The 18966-nt window shown below is 39.2% G+C and overlaps 3 protein-coding genes across 5 annotated transcripts; 2 read left to right on the plus strand and 1 right to left on the minus strand.

The window, feature by feature from the left end:
• Positions 1-974: 974 nt before the first annotated feature.
• LOC129602796 (atrial natriuretic peptide receptor 1-like) lies at positions 975-9118 on the minus strand. Its single transcript, XM_055501945.1, has 22 exons — positions 8691-9118; positions 6926-6964; positions 6564-6588; positions 6085-6413; positions 5981-6024; positions 5881-5919; positions 5728-5808; positions 5494-5640; positions 5369-5419; positions 4859-5035; positions 4659-4782; positions 4466-4550; positions 4061-4139; positions 3822-3980; positions 3302-3472; positions 2617-3224; positions 2278-2476; positions 2136-2156; positions 1923-2058; positions 1682-1730; positions 1430-1571; positions 975-1287 (listed from the first exon to the last, which is right to left on the minus strand). The coding sequence occupies exons 1-22, from the start codon at positions 8998-9000 to the stop codon at positions 1243-1245; spliced, it is 3060 nt and encodes a 1019-aa protein (XP_055357920.1). The 5' UTR covers positions 9001-9118; the 3' UTR covers positions 975-1242.
• A 1559-nt stretch (positions 9119-10677) lies between these two features.
• On the plus strand, positions 10678-13871 carry LOC129602594 (charged multivesicular body protein 4b-like). 2 transcript variants are annotated; one of them, XM_055501656.1, is made up of 6 exons: positions 10678-11356; positions 12099-12285; positions 12386-12578; positions 12926-13040; positions 13125-13254; positions 13417-13871. In XM_055501656.1, exons 2-6 carry the CDS (start codon positions 12105-12107, stop codon positions 13491-13493), a joined length of 696 nt encoding a protein of 231 aa, XP_055357631.1. In that variant the 5' UTR covers positions 10678-11356; positions 12099-12104; the 3' UTR covers positions 13494-13871. The 2 variants fall into 2 exon arrangements, with proteins under 2 accessions (XP_055357631.1, XP_055357632.1); XM_055501657.1 differs by having other exon boundaries at positions 10683-11356; positions 12401-12578.
• A 929-nt stretch (positions 13872-14800) lies between these two features.
• On the plus strand, positions 14801-18836 carry LOC129602640 (potassium voltage-gated channel subfamily A member 7-like). Of its 2 annotated transcripts, XM_055501717.1 has the most exons (6): positions 14801-15100; positions 15504-15608; positions 15684-15848; positions 15927-17295; positions 17884-18024; positions 18393-18836. In XM_055501717.1, the coding sequence occupies exons 3-6, from the start codon at positions 15768-15770 to the stop codon at positions 18644-18646; spliced, it is 1845 nt and encodes a 614-aa protein (XP_055357692.1). In that variant the 5' UTR covers positions 14801-15100; positions 15504-15608; positions 15684-15767; the 3' UTR covers positions 18647-18836. The 2 variants fall into 2 exon arrangements, with proteins under 2 accessions (XP_055357692.1, XP_055357691.1); XM_055501716.1 differs by having other exon boundaries at positions 14801-15608.
• The last annotated feature ends 130 nt before the right edge of the window (positions 18837-18966 follow it).

An 18966-nucleotide genomic window follows, 5' to 3' on the forward strand; every position in this document is an offset into this window, starting at 1 on the left:
GCGCTACCACTTCATAACATGCTTAACTAACAGAATTAAGACAATAAATTTTGGAAAAAACGGCTTAAATGGCAAGAATTCGCCTGTCAGGAAAACGGTAAGCACTTAACACGTTTCCGGTTTCGACCCTCTTGTTGTTGTTGCATTAGCATATACAAACTTTTTTGAAAACTGTTTAAAAAACAGCAAAAACTGTTTTAAAAAACTGTTAACTACCGTGAAGGTTAATCCAAGGATTGATTGTAGACACTACACACCAACGCATACTTACAGTACATAATTAAATTGTACTCGTAATATACAATATATGGTAACACCCACGTATTGTCCAATCTGTGTTTATTACAGTATAATCAAGCGACTCACATTGGCAAAAAAAATTTGTATCACTGATTGCTGATCACTTAATTTATTTGTTAATAGTGATTGAATTTCTGGATTCGCAAGGGTAGCGAAATTGAGTAACAGAGGTAAAAATGTTAATTGTAATAATGTGATAAAAGTGAGCAAAAAGGTGTTTTTCTGCCATTACCGTACTCAAGGGGCTTTATTGTATCACATCATTCACGTGCAATTAAAGTTATATTATATGCTCATATGTAAGTATCTGATAACATTCGTAATATCTTCAATTGTACTTGTATATTATGTAATGCAATAACGCCTTTTGAGTACGGTACTGCCCCAGCTCAGCTTTGCAAGTGGAATGTCATGTTTTTTTATTGCAAGGGCGCTATCCAGTTAAACCTAACGGAGAAAGTTTTGTCAAATTTCGGTATCTGGAGGCTTGCAAAATTACAGTATGAATATGACGCAGGCTGTGTTTTGAATTGTAATGTGTGTCCTTGTCAGCATTTTTATACAAAATGCTTCACTTCTGAAATAACCTAGTGGAAACTTCATGCAGAGATTTCTCCTTACGGTTTATAAATATGAAATTAAGTTGTTTTCTGTCTAAAATTATTTTTTAAAAATAAAAAATAACAAACTAACGAACAAAATTTGAGAATTCAAACTTTACTGAGGAAACAAACTCTGCTGAGTAGAAAAGTTCCAAATGTTAGCCTGATATGCACTAAATAGCTAAAAGTATCCGATATCTTTACTGAATCCGATGCCGTACTGTCTCTCTTATCATAAATTTAATTTCAGTAAGTATCTAAAATGTTTCTCCAGAAAGATAAGTACAAGTAAATAACAGTCAACAGAAATGTCTCGCTCCAAAGAAATTCCCAGGTTTCATCAGTTCGCTGCCTCCAGCCAAAATGTGCGTTCCTTTCCTTTACCCTAAAGAAAATAATTAAATTAAAAAGGGTACATTTGCGGTGATCATAATCGACAAATATTTGTAGATTTGTGGAAAATGACTTTAAACTTTCTATAGCCGTAAATATGTTCACAGCCAACTTCACTGCAACAGCGTGCGCACCTTGAGCTCTACTACTCCTCTCTCCACCACTTTGAATTCAGGACAGTACATGATGAGGGCGGAAGTTGCTGTACTGATGTGGATTTTTGATGGTTCTCCATGGGATGCTAATCGCGATGCTGTGTTAACTGTATCACCAAATCTGGAATAATCGGACGTGATTTGACAGTTCACACGAGCACTGTGCCAATCAGTCAGTGACCTTTGGAAAGTTCACTGCTTATTTGTGGCGTAATGATCTGGGTTACTTACAAGCAGTAGCGCGGTCGCTTAGAGCCAATCACACCCGCCGCGCACGACCCTGTTCGTGAAGAATAAATTTAGATCCATGATGCAGTCGTCGTACGTGCACTCGAATACGGGCAAATCAGAGTCAACAGAAGCACCGCAACTACGCGTAAACAAGGATATTTGTGCATCTTGGATGTGCGCGTCGACCCGAACCACTCCCACGCTTTGACCACTCACTACGTGGGTCTTATATATAGCATACCTGAATTTATCCCAATTTTTAACTGCATATTGTATTGATCGGCGGAATGCTTGAATAGGGCTAACAATTGCAAAGACATCCTGCAAATTTCGCCAGCGTGCTGGTTGCCGTTCGGTATGGGCATTCCACTGACCACCTGTGCAAAGAAGCAAAAATTATATTATTAAGTTAGCATCGGCGTAGCAACATCAGTAACGGATAAGTTATACGTACCATGTAACAATCTGAGATGGTCTGCGTCCGAAAAAAAACAAGAACAGTTTTAATTTGCAAAATAGCACTGCAGAAAAGTGTGCTACAGTTGAGACGTTACTCTTTCATAATTGCATTTATGTTACAGTTGAGAAATATTTACCTCAACTTTGTATACGTTGTACATGCTCAAAGCATCATCGAATGTTGTAAAAAGATTATTCAAAAATGCCACCACTTGTAGCGGGGAATGTGTGGCAACAAACTCCACAAACTTTACGATGAGACTGAAGAATATCGTCACGCCATAAAAATGTTCAGGTTCTATGGCACATCCGGCAAGCAATTTCTCCACTATCACCCTGCATCGTGAATATAATTAGGTTAATGGATTGGTTACGGTGCAATACTGAGTTTTAATTTATTTGTACAATTACGATTAACAAAGATTATTTTATCGTCATAATTAGCAAAAAATCCCGGCATTCACTGTTCCACCCACTTCGGAAGCATTTCCACGAGTAGCTTCTCGCACAACTTTCTTTCAGCATTTAATGCGTCGGTTCGGTCCCTCACTGCAAATTCCAGTTTTCGGGCATACTTCTGCATTCGCCTGATTAAACTATCCACAAATCCACCGGTTTTCGTGCCGGCTCTTTCGTGAAACCGTCGCTTGACCTCTTCAATGGTCGGTCTTGTTGCGGCGTTTGACCTTTGACACGCGGCAATCAACCGCTGCGTTTCCGGTCCCATCGTCCGCACCTGGCCATTTTCGTTTAAACTACTACTAATGCTCTCTTCCAGAACTGCGTCCATTATGCCGCCTAGTGCATAAATATCCGCATCCGGTCCAGCAACGGACGCCAGCATGCGAATGTCGAAGTACTCCGACTGTAAGTACATCAGCTCCGGAGGAATCCACCGTTCGACGTTGGTGAAGCTGAGTGTACCGTGACGTGAGGCCTCTTGTTTGGGTGCGGCGATATTTTTAGTTAAGTCATACAGACCGAATTCGGACAGCTTGAGAGTGAAGTGCTTATCAATAAGGCAAGTGTGGGGATTAAGATATCCGTGCCGTTTGAAGACGGAACCATGGATAACAATTATACCCTAAAAATTTACGCGTCACTGTCTTGAAGGTATCACCTTTTTTTTGGGGTCGCAATAGGTAGTTCATTTGGCCTTACTTCAATCAGATCATTTATTAATGCTGCACGAAACTCCCAGTCCAAGTTGATTTTTTCTAGCAGGTGATATAAACTTCCTTTCCCACAAAATTCATAGACAAAGTGCAGGAAATTTGCTTCCATGCAGATTCCGATCAGTTCGGCAATATTGCCGTGAGCAATTAATTTTATCTAAACAGAAATTATGCAATTGCAAAAATAGTCATAACTGTACTTATATGAATGTACCAGTAATGAGTTAAGCAAGGTGTTTGGTATTAGATCAAAAACATCACGCTGAATGTAAATTGTCCATAAGGTTTATACTTTCCAGCTTAGCAATAATCGGTTCAAAAAAAAACAGGTATCTGAATTCTGTTCTTCAATGGTAAAAGTCAGTTTTCCGTTTGAAGTACCTTAAACCTTGACAGATATGTTGTGGGAATGTTATTGGCATTTGATTGATTTTGAAAGGTATTGGAAAACTGGGTACCGGACTTAGGCACTGGAGCAAAACCATAAAGACCATGAAAATACATGCCTCTCGTAACAGCAAGCGAGTGGGACGATCCAAAATTAAGTTCCTTGTAACAGCAATTTTTTTCACCCATACAACGTTTCCTCTAATACGTCTGATGTGCTTGGGATCGTTTCCCATTGTAGATAGCGAGAATGCTGACTGCTTGGACATGCCACCTTTCTACAGAAAACGAAGCACTAAATAGTGGTGGGGCATAATCGCCCCTTTCAATGCGCCACAGAGGGAAATATCTTTCTTACCAATACTTCTGGAACGATAAGGTCACCTTTGTCGACCTTCCACCAATCGTCTTTCAAATTATATTCTTTCCGCACTTTCCTGCAAAAGACAACCAAAAGCAAAAATCACAGTATAAAAAAATAAGATTAATCAACTCTGTTAGCTGGTACACCATAAAAATATCAATAAAACAAACAAAATGCTAATGCAATGCGAATGTTGATGCGTCGATGTAGTCTGGATTTGGATTAGCACGCACCCGGATCTCCTGGGTGGAACAAATGACGTCGGAACCACGTTTACCCATTTTTTAGCATTGCACTTTTATCAAATTTCTCATTTACGTGAAGCAATATACACAAATTAATAAAACCTAATAATAACATCGCAAAGGCTATGTTCAAGCTCGAACAAAATGGACTCACCAAGCTATGAGCATGGCAATGGCTATCATGAAGATTATTATAGGCACAGCTATGCCGAGAGTTGTCGCAATATTGGATTGTTGTTCTGGAAAAATTAGTGTAAATATACGTTTTAAGAATAATACTGAGCTACTAAAATGTCTGCTGATTCACTCTAAATTTAGCGGTGATATTAGTTTGCAAATTTGCTTACCTGGACATCCTTCCCCTTTGTAACCGCACGAAGGTTCGTTCGGTGGCGGTTTCCCATTTTTCCATACTATGCCGCCGTTTTGTTCAGCCAGCGTAGTCAGCGAGGGGTCGTAATACATTACTTTCTACATGAAACATTGTAACTGTTTATAATTATTAGGCGTGCATCTAGCGGCTAGCTACAGAAGTAGAGTAAGTTACTTCGAATTTGTCTGTAGTTGCGTTATAACTTTGTATGCAAATATCCTTGACCCGGTCTCCAGAATAATCGATCGTAATCGACTGATTTGTGATGTATTCGGTTTTGTTTAGGAATGTTTTGGCTAGTAGGGTCCCATTGTAAATATCAACAGAATCGGCGAAAGCCTTCGACAACATCTGCCGACAACACCAAATCCAAAACATATTACAGATGCGCAGTTTAACAGATCAGAACGGTAAAATAATGTAAGGCAATTATGGATTCCAGACCTGCCTAATTATGTAATATACCGGTTGTCCAGTGGATAATAAATATATTTCTCAACCTTTTTTGAGTTCGGTTTGCTGTTATGCGACAAAAACCCCTTTTACAAATTAGGGGAAAAGGCATGCATTATCTATTCTTTTTTCAAAGTTTTGTAAATAAAACTCGTGCAACGGAAGCCACAGTAAGGTAAAAGACCACTTGCTCTCCTCTCCTTTGCACATGAATTCTTTTTATAAACTTACCACTCCAAAAAACTTGATGGCAAAGTAAGATGACAGCACTATCTCGCTTGGCTGCAAAATATTTTGTCTATTATTAACTCTGAATTTTTTAAATCTAGATTGTGGTCTTTTGAATCTAGTCATGCCTCTTCATCCGCGCTGTATCGTACACCGTAGCCAATCGCGCTTCGGTGTTTAATGTCATCCACCACTCTTCTAAGGCCGCTGGCGTTGACATATTTTGAGCAAGATCCAGTCACTTGAAATAATACTTTAAAGGCATCTTTGGCGGTCTGCAAAGTAACGATCATAGCACTCTGAATGTTCAGTTCCCTTATCGCGCATTCAATTCGTAAGTTTGGGTTCTTTATTTTTCTAACCTCATAGTTTCCGTCATCATATGACGCTTTGAGGGTGCCAAAAAATTCGGCATTGCGGAAAGGCTCAATGGCAAAGTAAACCTAAAAGTAACTGAAGTTTTGATGTTTTGACCGCACACTTTACACACAGTTTCAATCCGCTCAAAAACTTACGTAGTCCGAATTTGTCATATTGAGTTTTGAGGCCATTATCTATATAAAAAAGCGTTTTACCACAACTGTAACATCACAAGAGTGCGCTGTTTTACCGTACCATAAACCGTCTGGTTTCACTGGCTTGAAAAGCGAGTAGTATTACTGCAAACAAAACCAAACCCGTCAAATGGGACCGGTAATTCTCAATTCCATTGAAGGTACCTCGGCTAACATTACGCGCCCTTTTCAGGGCTTCTGACATTTCCGCTTCCGATACCGCGGCACGGGTATCAACTGGATAGAAGAGATTTTTATAAACAATAGGAACAGATAAATTTCTCTGGCCATCCAGATTCCTTTTGAGACTGTCTATTAAAAGGTGATAAACAGAATTGTGACCCCAGCGGTCATATATGAAAGATATGGATGTCCATGAAAACTTTTTAAAAATTTCGGCAAATGTTTGAGCCCACGCCGCAAAATTGACAGCACTAAAAGATACGGCTGTTGGATAGAACGCTTGGTGCAACGTGGTTGGGAAGGCAACACCACTACAAAGATGTTAAGATGTAAAAGCATCACTATTTTGTAACACTTAAAAATTCACAGTAATATATTTTATCAACGTGCACAGTGCATGACGACGAAATACGATTATTTTTGTTAACAGTCTTGTACATAGAGCATCTTTCCTGTCTTACCTGGAAAGAATAAGAGTGTTCCACTCTGAAATATTCAACAAAATTTCACTGTTGTAACAAACTTTGCAACTTTTATGGGTGTACTGTACTAGAGAACACTGTAGTGACTGTTGTTCTGTTCTATAATGTTAACTTATGCGGCAAACTTATCCTGGTTACAATGCCGATATTGTCCGCGAGCTAATAGGTTTGGAACTTTTGGCGGTTAGGTCTTTTAAATAAAAGAAATTTTAAATAGTAATTTTTCCATTAAGAAGACTCCCGAAACTAGAAACGATCTTATAGCTTGATACCCCATATTACTGTACATGTACGAAATATTGATATGATAACTCGTATTATTACAACAATAATCCACTCACCTCTGCTTAATTGGGCAAGTGGAACCAGATCATCACAACCTTCAAAAATAAGCGCCGTATTTTACAGTATGCTATTCAGAAAGTTAAACAATATTAATCTTTAATGAAGAGGTGTTAATGCAGAATAGTTTAAAGTCATAGCATTAAACCTCCTCCTCAGTCTGCATCATAGGACAATGACGCAGTGGTGGTATCAAATACAGCAGTGTAGCGTAGCGTACCCGAGTAAAACAGTTTGTAAAAAATACGTTAGTTAAACGTTAGTTAAAGGCCAAAATTCGAACAGTGTTCGAATTTTGGCCTTTAACTAACGTTTAGCTAACGTATTTTACAAACTGTTTTACTCGGGGTAGTGTTCAACATTCACCAGCAGGGGCATTCGTGCATACATAGATGTCGCACTGGGATTTCAAAATTTTTATCCGATCGGTAATAATTTTTCGTGAAAAAATAGATTTTTTGTTAAATATTCATCGCGTAAGATTGTGTGCAGAAGGTATTTTCAAATTCCAACTATTGGTCTGTACTTTTCATGCTTGAATGGTCTAGCCGTCTGCTCCCTGTGCGGCTTATAATCACACCTTCCATTATCAAAGTTGCGTGCATTCTTGCCATAATTTCAATGGTTTCGCGAGCAGTTCGTATGAAAGATTCTGTGAAAATCGAATAATTAAAAACGATGCCAACAGAAACCGGAGGATTATGAGCAACGGTATGGTTACATATGACCAAATATGGATGGTCATGATCAAGATCATGTGCACTGCCACCCAAACGTGATGATCTCGTGTGCCGATACACGTATGTTACAAATGTGTGTGCGCATGGGCTTTGCTCAAATTTTGCGTTTGAACTTACCATTAATGGAAGTTAATTTTATGAAACAACTAATCAAATAATAAGAAATGTCGCTTGCTACGCTGCATTTTTTTCTTTAAAAGCATACCTGGAAATGCAACGCTCTTATGCGTTTCGAATCAGCTCAGGCTATACAAGTAATGGTAAATCTTATTAAACTACTGGTACGTATTGTTGTACATTATATTTCACAAGTCATTGTACATCACTAACTTATATAATATATGTTATTAAGCAAATGCCAGCTGTAGGAGGCCCTTCAAGGAAACGACGCAGTAAAGGGGCATTGTATATATTTGTCCCATCCACATGTTTCTAGGGAAAAATTAATACAGAATTCAAGTTTGAAGGGCTTGTGCGGGGGAGGGAGGGTTTTAAGCCTTCCTTTCATGCACGAAACAGGAGACGCAATAAGGAAAGAGGCCGTGCGTAATTAAAAAGATTATGTACAATCCAAACGGTTTTAAGTAAGATGCGCTGTTTGCATTTATTGTTGTGATCCTATGGTGCTATAGGTGGATTTTAGCCTATTTCCCGATGACCTCGCACAAATTCATAGGAACAAAAATGAGCATATTTAGTGCGTGCATTTTTAGTGGTTTATGCACACACAGCGCTTGTCCGGAGCCTAGAATACTACCGATTAAAGAAAAAAATAACAAAGATTGAACATATCTTACCCTGCGCGCTTGTAAAAAGGCTTTCTGTTTGTACAAAAATAACATTTTATTTCTTGACAAGCGTCACGGTCAGCGGTTAAATATATGTAATCAAAAACACAGGACACCATAATATTGCACAGCAATATTTTTTAGTGGCAAGTTATTTTGAGGAAGCTGAGTAAAAATCTAACTGCCACGAAAGCATAAAGAACAGTGATACAATATTTGAAAACTGGTGGGCTCACCTGGAGTGGTAAGGACAAAAAGGTTATTAGGATCACGTCTGTGAAAGTAATATTGTGCAACAAGATACGAATAATCCGCAAGATCTTCGCAGCTCTGAATAGCGTCCTGTTCAATAAAGGAATGTTTAATATTTAATCCAAAATCTTTTCGAATTTCAGCCACAGCTAATTTATAAGCCGGTGCAGTATAAGGAAGACCAAATATGAAAGTTGTTCTTGGTGATCCGTAAGTAACCAGTGTAATATTCACAGACGACAAACCGGCATAACACATGGCTATAAAGGTCAAAGTGAGCGTGCAAAGCAGCATTGTCGACGGAAGAAAAATGGAAAATCACCAAGGAATGTACGTCCGGTTATAAAACCGTCTCAGTGGCATGATCCACCCTCTAATATGCAATCGGCTGCCTAATTCATTGATATGCACAAATCATACTCCATTTGGTGTAATAGCAGAATTGGGAATAGTGGTGTGTATTATAAATAGACGATTAAATTTTGCCAGGAATAGAGAGGTGCAAAGCAGGAGGTCAACTTCCGGCTGGAATTTATCATGCGAATATTAACAATCTCACATTTCCGTTGGCATTGGGGTTGTGCACAATTGCTAGCATTTAAACGTCACTTAACACCTAATATCCTGATTAGCAACCATGTGCACGATCGGCTGTTTTCCAGTACGATTCAAAGACAGGACTGTTTATGAGTTCTGGAGCTTAATTGTTACTAATATGTTTACGTTTTTCTAATGCTGCACAATCTAGAGCTTATGCAATATTAAGAAATTAAACACGGGAAATATTCATTATGTAACATCGACACCTGTCCAGAAACTTTGTATCTCCAAAATGTTCACAGTGCGCCAACATAATCATGAACGATAATACGAACTTCGGTAATTTATGTTGTATAATTTAAGAGGTGAAGTGTACCACAGCCACAAATGCGCTTAGTAATAAGAAAAAGAACTATGAAAACCTGGGGATGAACGTTTATATATGACTGATCTGATGAGGATACCAATCTTCGGCACTTATCGAGGACAGGCAAGGGTTGGGCAGTCTCTCACGTTTCGGGATTAGACATCTTAACCAACACGGAAGAATTGCAGTGACACAAAATCTTACGCTGGTTTCTCAATTCAAACGTATTTTCAGAAAGTAAATATTAGGGTCATGAAAATATTGTAATATGTGAACTAAAGGACGTCGTTTTCCATTGTTCTGCATAAGGCGGTCGACAATATCATCTGGATTGTGTGCTGCAGTAAAAGCTTAATTAAGATTGACCTCATCTTCAGATACTGCATTATCGTTAGCAGCTTTACATTTTGAATAGATACTTTCGACTTTGATAATACGAGCCGTGACGGTTTTTATGGTCACCGCAAATTCGTAATTAATATTATGGCGAAGAATTAAAAATAATATAACGTAACTTATTTGTAGCGTTCAGCGTCCTTATGGTTAGTATGTTATATAATTACATGCCGTTTTACTGCGGCAAGGCCAGTCATGAGTCATTTCACCAGTCAATAGTTACCATTAATTTTTGTATCGTGAGTTCAAGCAGTTACAGTTCTAGTACATACAATTCTAGTCTGTATATTACGCTAGTTACTAGTGCATACATCGTTTTAATCGAGGTTTAAGCCGCAGTTATAATGGCCAATAATGAAAAAAAACTTAAATTAAATTTCAGCTAATAGCGCTCCCAATATTACCTAATGCTAATAATACAAGGCACAGGTAACAACGCAGTAGAATCTGATGATGTTGGTTCACCCGTCCGGCACACACCGCATTTCCGGTGCGAACAGGTTAGTCATTTCGGTGAGTCAGCCCATTTACTATGTTGCTTATTGGCGCACATGATTTCATTTTTTCAATTAAACGGGATTATTTTTCATGAGTCATGTATACTGTACCTAAAAAGTTAATCCAGCGAGCTGATGGTGAAGTATAAAATACGCACTTCAATGTGAATTTTTATGTACGGCACGATACGACTAGGTGTTTTCTTTCGTACAGCAACAACCATGTAAAACGCTTAAACCAGTAAAAGCTTGTGCTGATATATATACTTTGTATGTACGTGCTTGTCTTGACTCTTAATACATCGCGCCATGAAGCACGCCTACTGTTAACAAATGCGCAAGGTCTGATGCCGAAAAAACCAGAACTGTCTTTTCTCTTTGAGAAATGTTGTTGAAGCAAGCCGAATAATTGAGTGTCGTTCACTAAGTCGGCAAAAAATCTCTTTACTCCAAGGATTAAGGACCGCGTGTTATCGTTAAACACCGATCGATGAAGTGTGCGCTTACAACCCAAGCAACGTTCTTTGCTTATCATTCGGCTACCATGTCTCGTTTTCTTTTTCTCCAATAAAGTGCCCTGTGTTATCAACCTATACAGCGCGTACTGTATACAGTGAGGAACGGCGATCGTGTGGAAATAATTGCTAATCTGATTGTGACAGAAATTTTCTGCTTATTTTGTGATTTTTGTCCATCATTTGTAGAGACTGACGGAAAAAGGACACCATATTGTTTTATTTTAGCATACGAGCGTACGTAATTACTTATTATATACCAACCGGCATCCAAACTCGAAGATCTGCATTATACGGCTACTTTATTACAACTGATTCGTCAAATCATCACACAGGTACGCCGGTTGCACAGTTAGCCGTTGTTTTATAATTTAGTTAGAAAGAAATTAGATACCATTTGATGTTAGCGTAATTAAAAATACGCAAGCAAGCGTATGCAGTACTCTATACAGTCTGCACACTGCAGCATGTAAAACTGTAATGAGCGCTAACATCAGATATTGTACGTAAAGCAATATATATCTGTACAGTAGTAGTAGTAGTTATACGAGTACTACTGCGGCATCCGACGGTTTGTTATATTGTTTACTCATCGCCATAATTTTCAAGCGTTTGAGAAAGTCTAATACCCATTCTGTTAGGTATATTCGACTGAAATAATATTAAGCTGTACATAATTACGCCGTAGCTATTTTTACTGGTAGAAGGCTAATTTTATATTTGTAACTATTTTTGAAGGACAAGCTTATTGTGCACTAGAGTTCCGTGTTCCCGTTCGGGTCACGCAGGTCTGCTGGAACCTTTAGTCCCGAGTAAAGATTTTGCTTTATTGTAATATTTTTACAACAACAACCGGTGTACACTTCCATTCAAGTATGTAGCACCAAGGAGGTACAATACTACCCAAATATAATTACTGGAGTTTCTACGATATACCAGGATGATAGAGCAGACTTTTATACCCAGTATTAGGTTGGTATGGCCTTGATAGAAGATATCGCGTGCCATTTTGCTTACAACAAAAATTTAAGCGGTGTGGTGCTGGCACGGAATATGTTAATTTTTTGTACTTTGTAGTAAGTCATGTCCTGGATTAGCAAAGCATTCGGTGGGAAGAAGAAGGATGAACCAATGACTCCTCAGGATGCAATTCAGCAACTCCGCGCTACAGAAGAGATGCTGAATAAGAAATCCGATTTTCTCGAAAAGAAAGTCGAACAGGAGCTGACCAATGCTAAACGTCACGGAACCAAGAATAAACGACGTTAGTTAAATTCAACCTGCATCCACTAACCCGTGTCGTAACATTATCTCACCCTGGTTTGGTCACTTTGCCAACACGGTTTATTTTGCTTGACGTTTAGTTCGTGCATTTATAGTGGCTATTGCCGCTTTGAAGCGGAAGAAGCGATTTGAAAAACAACTGCTACAGATCGACGGCACCCTGTCCACTCTGGAATTCCAGCGGGAAGCACTAGAAAATGCCAATACGAATACTGAGGTTCTGAAAATTATGAGCGTCGCTTCCAAATCACTGAAAGCAGCCCATCAAAATCTGTAAGTTTACTGTAAATAGGTGCGGTGATGATTACACCATTTTCACTGTCGGTGGTAAGTGAAGCGGAAAAAAGCATAATCATTAACATATCTACGAGTATTTCTATATGTAAAAGAGCTTGTCAGTGTTCCACATGGCTGTGTAGTCTGCAGCAAACATGTGACTAAATATGTACGTGATAACTACTTGCAAAGTCTTAGGCCAGTTTACAATAAATGTGATCGTATGTTATTATTTTGATATACTGTATATGCGGTAAATAGGTGTGGTAAATTTTGCACAACGCACTATATAATAAAAGTAACGTCTGGCCTAACATTCAGGAAGCCGAGTTTATCTTTTGTAGTGACGTGGATGAAGTGCACAATATTATGGATGATCTAGCGGAACAGCAAGAGATTTCTGAAGAAATTTCAACTGCTATCTCTAATCCTATTGGATTCGGAAACGACGTAGATGAGGTATGCTGTCGTAAATCCCAGTTGAATTACGGTCAGTTAGGAGCTGCATCTACGGAAAATAATTTCCTAAAAATTACATTGCAGACTGAACTGGAAAGAGAACTGGAAGAGCTAGAACAGGAAGAGTTAGCCAATAAACTTATCAATGCGACACCGGCTGCCAGGGATCGTTTACCGTCAATACCTACCGAAGAACCGGTTACGGCTTCCGTCAGTAAGTGAAAACAGAAAACACACAAGCAGTTTAGTGGCAACAAATGTTTTAATGTTTTAGTATTAAACTTTCATTGGATATTTTTATTTAGATAAATATTGGTAATGTTTTTTTTGCAACGTTTAAAAGCGGAGATTTTAAACTAGCCCTTTGCCTTTGTAGGTCGACCTGCCAGACGGCGACAGGCAGATCATGATGATGAAGACATGAAACACCTTGCCCAGTGGGCGGTTGGGTAAACAAAACCGGGTTACTTTCTTTCCAGAATGCAAGGAAGGCATGTCGCAGAACAAAATTAGTAATTACAGAATTTATTCCTAACTTCGCTAGCTCGTATACGATCACTTTTAAATTTTGTTTGGGCTTCTCGTCTGTGATTAGACAAACTACCAGTATATATTTGCCTGGTTCCATATTTTTTCTCACCTGAGCTGCTTCTGAGAACTGCGTACGGCCGCGGGATCAAGCATTGCCGGGGCCTCATTATCAGTAGAAATGATTGGATATTTCAAAGTGAAAAAAAAATGCTATTTTTCCATGGCATGATTTCGGTAAAGGTAAACGATGCTTGTATGTCGTGTATGTTAAATAATGCAATAAATACCAAACAGAGAGTCCTTTGGTAACAGTTTGGTTTAAGCTGTTAGCCATGTTTTATTTGTTTGCCATTGTAAACTAAGCAAAACTTTAAAGAAGATTTTAATTTTTCTACTCTAGTAATACATTAAATGGCGCCTTATTATTATGGCTTTGACAGCGATATTATAGCGCCATTAATTCCATACTGCAACGGCAACTTCTAAGCTGCCACTAGTGGAGTGGGTTAATCCACCCGTACCGCGATAAAACGAGGTTTGATGGTTCGTCGGTGACCGTCGGCGATGTTACGAGTTAGCGAATTACCCAAAAGTCAGTTATGCAATTGCGTACATATGTTAACCGATACCGGCGCGATTGTCAAAGTGCACAAACATTTTTAATCAGCTGAAAAGTCATTGGGGAAAAGCAAGGGCAAGGGCAAGAGCAAGAATGATTTCAGAACATTCAGACAATCTCAGAAGTCTAGAAAATCTACGTTAGAGCTGGTCATCTCGTACAAGTACACATTCAGATGTTTCCGGTTGACTAGCACCAATGAGATGTACATCTTCACTACAGATCTCATTTGTGCGGCTACAATACTATACGTATTTGTGCAATAAGCGGTCCATCTTTGCATGTACCGTATTTGTAGAGGAATTACATAATAATTATGCAGTAAGAACAGGTCCACAGCATAAGTTCTTCAAAACTACGGACCAGCGATATAAATGCGAAACTTGCACAAGTTGCACTCTACTATACGTGTGATGCACGTTACAATATTATACATCGAACTACTCATCTTTTATTGAGACTACCTGCACTCGAAAACTAGCAACGTGCAGGTCCTGCACGTTGTTAGTTTGTTGTTGTTAGTTTTCGAGCGCATGTAGTCACTGCAGGTCGTTTAGGACAGCCTATTGATGGTTTCAAAAATTTACTCGCACAGAACATAATATGGTACCAGCGTTAGATTAACGTAAAACTCAGCACATCAGGTGCTATCTAATCGTAATTATATACTACTGTAGTTACCGTATAAAATCGTATTTAATCAATCGGTGCAGTGTTTCTCCTTGCACGAACTGAGTGCCCTGCCCCTAAGACGAAGGGTCTGCCGTTGACAAAACACATGTAGTTCCCTCCTGGATCTCGGGATACTAGGAAAAGGCTATCAGAAAAACGATTTCGGAATAATCACTGATAAATTGCAATACGGGTACAGATTTCATGTGCGCTGATAGAATGTTTTGCATGGTGCACGGTAAGTATATACTAAAAGCACAATACATCAGCTGCAATAATATAAGTAATGGCTTTTTTGACCTTTGACATTTCATTAAGGCATTACAGGATCCCTTCAATTTCCGTGTTATGCTCGGAAAACTGCATCCAAGTCCTACATATACAATTACGTAGCAATTTCATTTTATTACATCTGCAGTATGAAGGTAGAAGCTATCCGGCGGCAAAAGTGAGGCATTGCGATATATAGATATTGTAGTTTCGGGTGCGCCGTACTGTATATAACTGCATATGCCGTGTAATTGATCGTGCGCGTTGCCGCTCGGTTCCATTTGAGGTTTCAAGAGAAGGCTTCTAGAAAATTTCAGTGGGAGTACAGTTCACGGCGACATGTCGTATAGTTTACAATATAATGTTCACAGGGACAATATGTTTTAAAAGTTCTTGCCTGGAACTCATACGCTTATATTACTGTCTAATGACGATGATATATGACAAATGCGCTGACGATAATTATCAAGTCACAAGTAAGAGCGCCGTTCTTTTTGTGCGTTGAGAACCGGAATTGCCCTTTGTTAATGTGCGTGATCATGTTTTAATAGAAACATTATGCATGCAGTGGGTTAAAATGATTTTCAAAGCGATGGTGCCGCCGGCAAAGTTACAGCAAAAAACTTTCGCCCACCATGGTGGAGTGGTCGATGTGCACGAGACACCTGAGAACGGCCAATGCGACAAGGAAATTTTTCAGAAAACATCTACCACGTGTAAGTTTTATGGCGCACCCTGCTTTCAGCAAGCAGGTAATTAGACTATCTAATGTAATAAATTGTTGTATACAATAGCTGCATAAAGAAGCAAATTTGACAATAAGCAGCGAGTGGACCTACTGCTTTCTCATTGTTGTGGATAAAGTCCCTCATAATATCATCGTTTTCCCTATTGATCGCCTTTGTCACTCTTGGGTTATGGAGAATGCTATTGTTCAGTCCAGTTTTGATCGGACGGACAGTTCAGCGCAGATCTTTGATCCCCATGGTCGACAATTATGGGCGCGCGGCAACGGTATATTTCACCATATGCCGTTTATTGTACGTCAGAATATTTTGCGCATCAAGCACGAACCAAATGTGGATGTGACCGATCAGTTTCCGGCCCGCCTAGCCGAACGGATCCGTCTCAACGTGGCCGGGAAGAAGTACGACATTCCGTACGATATCTTCCAAAAGCATCCTAGCACATTATTAGGCGATCCGGTCAAACTTTCCAAATTTTTCGATCTATCAACACAAGAATTCTACTTTGATCGGGATCGGAGCTCTTTTGAATCCATCATCCAGTATTATCAAACCGGTACACTGTACCGGCCGCTGCAAATTCCCTTGCGAGTTTTCGTGGCAGAATGTCGGTTTTTTGAGTTGGACGAACCGGCACTATTGCAGATTTGTGAACATGAAGGTTTTAGACCGTATAAAAAACTGAAACTGCCGAAAAACCGATTTTTACGCGAACTGTGGCTGTTCGTGGATGATCCGCACAGTTCTCTGGCTGCGAAAGTTTTTTCATTATTCAGCATGTTGATGATTATTCTATCTGTGGTAGTTTTGTGTACACAATCTATGCCGCAGTTTCGGGGTATTACGAATGCGACCAGAGAACTGGAAGTTATTGTTAACGGCAGCTTTAATGATACAGATGGCGATGGAATTGACGATGCGGCGGAGCTAGCGGTCATCTACGATTATGCCCAGTTTTCCGATCCATTTTTCATTATTGCCACTGTCTGTATTGCCTGGTTCACCATCGAATTCATATTACGTGTTATATCGTGTCCGTCTAAGAAAAACTTTTTAAAATCTCCTATTAACATCATCGATTTGATTGCCATTGTGCCATACTACATCGACATTACGGTCACGGTAGTGTGCTTATCGCGAGGCATCTCCAGCCACAGTAAAGCCAGTATCATGGGTATTCTCCGGGTGCTGAGGGTCATCAGGATTTTTCGCATTGTCAGGTTGTCAAGATACTCCAACGGACTGAGAATTCTGGGAGAGACGTTCATTGTTTCGCTACGGGAGCTTGGGCTTCTGATGTTATTTTTGGGTATTGGCGTGGTTTTGTTCAGTAGCTCCATGTTTTATGCTGAAATCGGGATGAAAGACACGCAGTTCAACAGTATACCCGAATCGTTCTGGTGGGCCATTGTAACAAGTGAGTCAACTTAAATAATTCTGCGCCTTTTAGAAAGCAACCGGTGTAAATTTTTTAATATTCGTTCGTTATCGGAGTTCAGCCACGAAGCTGATCGTCCTGTCCTCTGTCCTCTCACGCGCGTCAGAAACGGATAACCGCCTATTAACGCATAGGATCGTAGAAGACAGGAAAACAGCTAAACAGCCGCGGGTTTGGCCGCTTAAACGCGCATTTTAAGCAGATTATTTACCATAGGGTTACTAGTAATTAAAAGCGATCTGCGTGGGTTATCTTTAATTTTCACGTAAAAATACAAACTGTCTGTGAAATCTGCTTTCTTCCAGGCAGAGCTGTCGTAAATTGTTCAGCTGTTTATCAAGCAGGGTTATAGCTTTTAAAGGTACATAAAGGTATGTCATATTAGTTTAATTAAAAGACATAACTGGGTGTCTCTGTTATAAATAATTATTACCTGTTCACAAAGCGCTCTCGTTTTTATATGAAATTTACCTTTTACGCTTTTATTTTAGCAGCGCGCTTTTATTTTAGTGCGCTCACGTTTTTGTTTTGTTCTTTTCTGAATGTTCGAAACACTTCTGTTAACAGTGACTACGGTTGGCTACGGAGACGTGACACCAAAAGGACTATTTGGAAAAATCGTCGGCGCTTGCTGTGCAATATCTGGATTAATGGCCATAGCATTGCCTATCCCTGTGATCGTTGCTAACTTTAATGCAATTTACATTCGTAAGTAGCATCTTCTGCACAAAACCATTCATATTATTATAGGATAGTATATCACTGGCATTAGGTAACTGGCCAATGGTCAGTGATCGGTGGAACTTATTAATTTTTGTAAAGTTACGACTATGTACAACCGTGGCTCTGGTAGTTTTATGGATGTATATCGTCAAAAAATTCACCCTCTCACCCGAAATACTGGCACAACGATAACATTGCTGCGCTTTAAAATTAGAACTAAATGTTTAAACTAGAGAATCTGATTTAAACATTTGCAAAAAAAGATGTCTGCATATATGGGTTTTTATATTGCTGTTAAAAAATCGGACTATGGAAGAAGTGTTTGCTTAAAAAGTGTTTCTTATCTTTAATAGGTGAAAAGCTAAGACCAGAAATAGAAGATTTATTGGGAGATGTACTAAATGTCCACCGGGTACAGTCATCGGTTCATGTCCACGTTCCCCATATGCACATTCACAGGAACAGATCAAAAATATCAAAGTCTCCGACAGAAGACCTTGTTCCACCGGTTGACCGCAATGGAGTTAATTTCCATTTGTCTGAAAATGCAGCCCAGGATAGCGCTATGAATGGTAGCTATACCAATTATGCGATCACAGTTGAATAAAATTAAAAGGCTAATTTAATGGCTTCAAGTGGTGCTGCATTTACCTGCACATATCGCTTGCACTACTTATTTTCGTTGTGGCTTTCGCGTAAGCGGTTTACAGACCGCATTGCTGTGATAAAGTTGTTGATTTAATATACTTTGTGCATGTTGTACCAGATTAGCGCTGCCTATTGTAAAACATATTGTAACATAATAAATTTTATATATTATATCGGTGCGGTGCGGTCTTTGCCAGAAATTTGATTCAGGAGTAAATAAGTACAAAGAATAAGGCAGTTTCAGTTCTCGATAGAATTTGGTTCAAAGAGACCATTCAT

The sequence above is a fragment of the Paramacrobiotus metropolitanus genome, unplaced genomic scaffold (assembly GCF_019649055.1).
Source record: "Paramacrobiotus metropolitanus isolate TYO unplaced genomic scaffold, Prichtersi_v1.0 Parri_scaffold0000004, whole genome shotgun sequence".
Taxonomy (NCBI): domain Eukaryota; kingdom Metazoa; phylum Tardigrada; class Eutardigrada; order Parachela; family Macrobiotidae; genus Paramacrobiotus; species Paramacrobiotus metropolitanus.